Source organism: Phaethon aethereus (genome assembly GCF_964289735.1).
Source record: "Phaethon aethereus genome assembly, chromosome: 20".
In the NCBI taxonomy this organism is placed as follows: domain Eukaryota; kingdom Metazoa; phylum Chordata; class Aves; order Phaethontiformes; family Phaethontidae; genus Phaethon; species Phaethon aethereus.
This window is the reverse complement of record NC_138596.1, coordinates 8,761,062-8,767,565: the sequence shown is the minus strand read 5'-3', so window position 1 is coordinate 8,767,565 and position 6,504 is coordinate 8,761,062. Positions and strand designations below refer to the sequence as shown.

The window sequence follows — 6,504 nt, the reverse complement described above, 5'->3', positions numbered from 1 at the left end:
CTGGGACCTCTGGTTTCGGCCACCCAGTTTTGCTTCCCCCCAGAAGCCTTTATCACTCAAGGAGAAAACCCAAATCCTCTGGCAACTTGGGCTGCTCCTGGGCTCGCTAGCTGGAGGGAGGGGGAGGCACAGTGAAAGAGCGAGCAAGCAGAGAAGAACCATTCTCAAATAAAAAATATTCTGTAGTTTAGAGCAATCTTTGCGCTAGCTGAAGATTTGACCTTGTGTTCTCTCCTAGGAACAAACAAGAGAACGAGGATCATATTATTTTGCCTGAAATTTGGAGTGGATCAAACCCCTGCTGTTCCGAGCTCCTGCGATGAATGGCTATAAACAACACGCATTTCCGGAGAATGAATTAAACAGCGAGCCTGAGTTCTGACTGTGTTTTAAGAGATGTTTATTTGTCCTCACTGCCTCTCTATAAAGAGTTGCACAAGCACTTACTAAATTTTAACCCCACATTGTTCTTGGGTAAACACTGCCCGTTCTCCAACGCGAGGAGTGCTCGCAGCAGAGATAAGCACAGGTTAGCTTGTGCTCTCCGGAGCACGCAGCCTCTCAGCAGCGGTCCCGAGGCAGCCCTGGGCATCAGCGCAGCACCCAGACCCCGGGGCAGCCGGATCGCTCCCGCTTGCCTGCAGACCTCTGACGTTTTTCTGCACTTTTCTGCCAAAAATTTGTTTGCAAGAAGGTAGGGATGACCTTGGTCTGAGGAAGTGTAGCTGAGCCAGTAACGGAGGTCTCGGCTCCTGTCCTCCTCATTTTACATTATGGAAAGGGAAAGGGTGAGAAAACATGAGCGCTGGCCAGAGCGCTGTGCTGTCACTCCCCACCAAGTCAAGTCCCGGGGAACAGCCGCGTCCCGACGTGCTCCTACCCCAGCTCCCACCGCCACACGGAGCGAGCGCTGCGGTGGGTGCCTGTGCCGTGGTCCGTCCCTCGCCTGCCCTTCCTGCAGGCAGCGACGGGGAAAGTGAAGCACCGAGAGCTTCCTCCTCCCGAACTTGCGCTCTGGCACACGCAGGGTAACTGGTGAACACACACAGAAGGCTGAGGGGTCACTACCACTGCATTCTTTCTGTCGTCTTTGATTTCCAGGGTCTAAACAGCCTGCACTTTTGGACCATCTGCTGGCACCCAGCGGGGTGGGGAGTTAGGTCTGCACAGCCATCGGCGTTCAAGCAAGAAGAGGAGCCTGGAGCGCTGGATTTCTTGGGGGGAAAGATGGTTTTGTTGCTCGCAAGGGAAAGTCTGAGTGAAGGCACAAAAAATAAACCCCAGCGTCGGCTCTCCCTGCCTTACCAGCGGCCCCCGAGAAGTTCCCACCTCCCTGTTTTCGGGGGTGCTTTGGGGCGTTTCCCCCACTTTGTGGGGACGTTAACCACAGGACGCAAGATGCTGAACGTGGTTCTCCAAAAAGAAGAAGGATCTGTGCCTTGTAGAAACGTTTCTGAACTCATGTTTGTTCCCTCTCCTGGGTCTGGGCAGAATGTCAAAGCCTGCTCTGAGCTGGAAATATTTTAAGACTAGCACTCACTGGAGACTGAAACAATGGCAATTCTTCAGCTACTGGGGCTTTTATAAAAGGGCTTTTGACACAGAGGCTGCTTAGGGTTGGATTTTTTGTTTTTCTGTAGTTAGTTTTTCTCTCAGAAAACACTGCGCTAGTGTCCGTGTGCGTGTTTGTGCGTACACTTTCACGTGTGCAAAATAATCTCTTGGCTTTCGACTGGGCTGTTTCGTGTGAATGCCCATGAGGGTGCCCGCAGCCCTGCTAAAATGCAGCCCCGACGAGGAGGGAGGACGCGCCGCTCACACGGGATGCCATGCAGCAGTGCAGGAAGAAGACATTTTAGAGTAAATGTCAGCTTTTGCGTTTCTGGGTTTGGGGCTTTTTTTAAACACGTGGGTGGGACTTTTAATGCCCAGACGAAGCTTAGACGGTTTCAGTCTCCGGGGCTTATCCAGAAGATTCACACAAACACTATGGAAAGTGTCTCTTTGCTTAGGAGGATGAAACTTGACACTGCAGAGATTTTAACCCGGTATTCCAGCAAGGAGCCTCCGTGGTTAGTGTGTCACATCTGATAAAGGCTAATCAGCCCTCCTTCAGGCACCATTCAATTCTTATTTTCATCTGCCTCCCATGCATATTGCGTTATCTATGATATGTACTCACATGCAAGCAAACCAGTGCAAATTCTGCTCAGCTCTGGTCGTCCCTTGACACAAGACCAACAGGCAGGGGAAAAGTGTGAAGAAGTACACGATGGACCCCACCACCAGAGCCCTTGCAACCAGCCCATGCAGCTCCCAATAAGACCTTCAATCATTGCCTGGAAACCAGCAGTGCCCACCACCAGTTTGCACTGGTCTGGGGATGGGACCCCCTCGGGGAGCAGGTTTCCTGCGCAGCCCCGCTGTCGGCATCCCCAGCGCCTGCCCTGCCTGTGCCGTCCCATGGAGTCCCTTCTCCCTGTTAGGTGTCTGAAGCCTCCTCTACAATTATCCCCGTTGCTGTTTGTTCAGGCGATGTGGATTTAGCTCTCCAGCCTCGTGTGTAGTGTGTGTATAGGGCAAGATAGATTGCCGCTACTTTCCAGTATAAATCACATTCCTTACAACACTCCAAAGTAGCATTTTCAACCTCAGGGTGCTAATAGGATCCAGCAGGAGAAAGAAATGTCAGCTAAGTAGCAGGCGCTGTTTGGAGAGTGCAATGGAGCTGATCCACAGCCCTGGGGCAAAAGGAGCAATCCCAGGGCAAAGGTTAAAGAGTTCAGGAGCACTTCAGCCTACTTAATTGCAACAGGCCTCTTACACGGCGCAAGATGGATGACTCAAGCCGGGCAAGGGGGGCAGAGCGCGGCCAGCAGCAGCACCAGCCGGAGGCACGCAGGGGGACGGGGGACCGCGGCCGAGGGGACCACGGCAGCTCCGCGCCCCAAAGATGCTGCTGGATGGCAAGGTGGCCCGTGCCACATCGGGACGCCCGGCCGCCAGCTCTGTCCCCTCCGCCGGGAGCCTGTCCCCAGCTTCGGCCGATAAGTGGGAATTTCTATCGGGGCGGGCTGATGCCGCGGAGGTTTCGGTGCAAGAGCCTGGCACGGCGCTCATCCGGGCAGACAAGTAACTGGTAGCGGGAATAACTCCAGCTGCCCAGGAAATGTTTCTTGCTCCCCTGAAAGTCGTAAGGAACATTTTAAGGGGAAAGCGGGGGAACTGGTTAGTGTTGCTGTTCTTGTCATTTTCACAGGATTTGTTTTCTGATTTCCTTTTATTTTTAGTCTTCAGAATCTGAAAATGTTTGGTATCGGTCCCAAGGTGCTTCTGCTGGGAAGGTGCCTCAGATAATATTTTTAGTAGAGTTTTGACTTGTTTTCTGACACACGTCTGATAAATGTCATCAAAAGCTGATGTTTTGCATGGAAAAGGTCGTTTGAATTTCTTTTTTTATCTAAAGAAAAAAAAATTAGAATAAAAATATTTCATTCATTTCTCACCAGTGAGGTTTATTCTATTTCCCTGGAGATAAAAGCACAAGGCTGGATCTTGGGACATATGTATTTAATTCCCAGCTCCACCACAAACCCCCGCGGTGACCTTGAACAAGCCACTTAGGCTCCAATCCGTACGGGATGAGATTTTTGTTAAAGCTCCCGTTTGTCCTCTCAGGTTGGGATAACGTCTGAAAAAAAAAAAAACAACAAAACACCCGTTCATTTCACACGGGCACCCTGTTCCCCATCCCACGGGACCCCACTGGAAGTGCTGCCCTGCGTGGGTGCTCCATCCCCACTCCCCGAAGCCCACCCGTGCTCCCGCGCGGCGGAGCCACGGCCGAGGTTGCCCTCTCGTGGGAAGAGCCGGGCTCGGCCGGCCCCCGGCGCCCCGCGGGGACGTGGGCAGAGCTCCCTCCCGGGCCTGCGCTCCCCCCGTCCCAGGCTGGTGCGGGTACCCCGGCCCCCCGGGCCCGGAGGAACGCCCCCCATCCCGCCGGGGGTGCAGCCCCGCCGCCGGAGCATCACCGGCACCTTCCCACGGCAAAGCGTTCGGCACCTTTTATTGAGGAGGGGGGAGAGGCGGGCGTCCTGCCCACCTGTGAGAGCAGGGACGGCAGCACCCCTGCTCCCAGCCCCCCGCGAGGGTCCCACGGCCCCCCAGCCCCGGGGCCTCAGGAGAGGAACAGGGCAGCAAGGATGCAGGGCAGCAGGAGGCAGCCGCTGGCGAGGCCGGGGGGCGGCCGGGGGGCTCTGGGGGAGCCGTTGCAGAGGTCGGTGTCGCAGCAGTGGATGCGGACCCCCGGCAGCTCCTGCTGCTGGCAGTGACGGGAGGTGGCACAGCCGCTGGTCAGCAGGATGCCCAGGACCACTGCAAAGCAAGCACAGCGCGGGACATCAGGGTGACGGCCGGGAGGAGGGTGATGCTCTGCCAGCCTCCACCAGGGCCAGGCCCCCTCTGAAGGCTGCAAGGTTTGCTTTGGGGTGCGAGCGTCAGGCACCCCCTGCGACTCCAGCCCCTCCGGGCAGACTCACCGCTCTCTGTCTTAATGCAGAACCGGTGTTTGAAGCCCTGGTGGGAGTGGGAGCAGGTGATCACCTCTGGGTTAGAGCACCCCATGTCCACGTTTTTGGTGCCAACGATGATGTTGCAGCCATAACACTGGAGTCCGGACACTAAGCAAAAACCATATGAAACACAACTGGATTTTTCCAGAGGTAAAATACTTCAACTCCTTCCTAGCTGCTCTCTAACGACGGCTTTGCAGCGTGTTCTGCCTTGCCAAGTCGCATTAAGCACTGAGCCAGAGACCGAAGCTGCCTGCCGCTTGTTTACCCAAGTGGGCACAAAAAATATAAAAGCATCTCCCGCTAGAGGTCAGTGCGAAATCAGAGATTAGCCGGAGAGTTGAGCTGGGATCAAATACTGGGAACAAGGGAGCTTTGAAACAGGATTTGTAAAGAGTAGGTGCAATCTCCCAACCACAGACATCACCAAGCCCGGGCTTGGCCACTCTTGGAAACAGCTTTTGCCTGTTTCACCAAATTCCTCCAGTTTCAGCCATGCCGGCGTTCGGGTCATTCACACCAGAGGGATGGTTTCATCGGCGCGGTTTGGTTTTCACCCTGAAGGTTGCCCTGCTTTTATCGCAGGGTCTATCAGGGAGGCAAAACGACTCGGGAACAGAAGGGAAATCCTTGTTCAGGGTGACTGAGAGCCTGCCTGTCCGTGACCCCGCGGCAGCGGCATCGGTGTGCGTCCCCAGATCTTTGCACGCTGGTAGCAGCTCGGTCCTTCCCTGCAGGGTCAGCGGCTGCGTCTGAGAATTGCTTGCCCTAAACCAGAACGGGAATTAAGCCATTTCTCAGGTTTCTTTTTAAAAAAAAGCCTTCAAAGGATATTCATTTACATCATCCACAGAGTTCAAGGCAAATGCAGTACCTGATAACTGTATTGATTAATGACAGCAACAGAAATCACGTTGCACTTACTGTTGCCGTTACCTTTCCCTGCCTCTGAATGCCGACCCGGAGCCCTTGCAGCTCCCAACCTGGTCTGCTCCCACGCGGTTTTTGGGAGCCGGGTGAGCACCCTCGCACAGCAGGCACAGCGAGGGGAGTGCCCGCCCTGGCGGCACAGGGAAAGGGGAGCCCAGGCAAACCTGGCTCCTGGCCCATGCTCCTTACCCGCATGCCCTCATTTTGTACTAAATGCGATGACATCAATGCCTTCCTACAACCACCAACACGGGGCGACACGCAGCTACGTCGCTTGGGGCAGGAATGCCCCCCAATTCATGCTGAGGATAAATCGCACCTTAGCAACCAAGGTTTGGGGAGGATACAACCAACCATACCTCCAAACCACGGGCACGCTCCGCACCCCGGGGACAGCAGCACTTACCCTCTGGGAGGACGAAGACCACGGTCATCAGAGAAAGGATCCCATGGGCACCTCCAGGCATGTGTCCTAAGAGCATGGGGGTCGGCTCCCAGAGCCCGCCCGGCACTCGGAGGACAAACACCGGTGTCCGGGGGAGCGGGCAGAGATCGTCTCTCCTCCCGGCTCTTCCCCCCGGCCGTGCACACCGCTTGCTTTGCACCTGCGAAACCCTCCACCAGAATAAAGGGAGAGGCTGTCGGTGCAGCAGAGATCTGGCCGCTCCCCGCTCCTCCAGCCAGCCCCGTGGCCCCTAGTCTTGTTCTGTCGGTGCTTAATTTCTCCCTTTTCCTCTTGAGAAATTCTCCGACTCGTTCAGTTCATGCACAGACGTGAGTGCATATGTGCTACCCTTGGTTATTTCTGTCCTATTTCCTCTGTCCACGATCACTTCCCATTAATACTACTGTGCAGCAGCTCTTGGAGAGAAATTCTCCCTAATCAAGATTTAGTTTTAAATCCACTTCGAAATCCTCTAATTCAGTTGGATTAGGCAGAAGGGGTTTGGGGAGATGTGTGGTTTTACTTTTTTTTTCCCCTCCTCTTTTTCCTCCCTGAGCT

At 54.8% G+C, this 6,504-nt stretch overlaps 1 protein-coding gene across 1 annotated transcript; it reads right to left on the bottom strand.

Annotated features, from left to right (window-relative positions):
• Positions 1–3,255: 3,255 nt before the first annotated feature.
• On the bottom strand, positions 3,256–6,078 carry LOC309412077 (uncharacterized protein). The gene is made up of 3 exons (XM_082008876.1): positions 5,908–6,078; positions 4,539–4,679; positions 3,256–4,374 (listed from the first exon to the last, which is right to left on the bottom strand). The coding sequence occupies exons 1-3, from the start codon at positions 5,981–5,983 to the stop codon at positions 4,178–4,180; spliced, it is 414 nt and encodes a 137-aa protein (XP_081865002.1). The 5' UTR covers positions 5,984–6,078; the 3' UTR covers positions 3,256–4,177.
• Between the last annotated feature and the right edge of the window lie 426 nt (positions 6,079–6,504).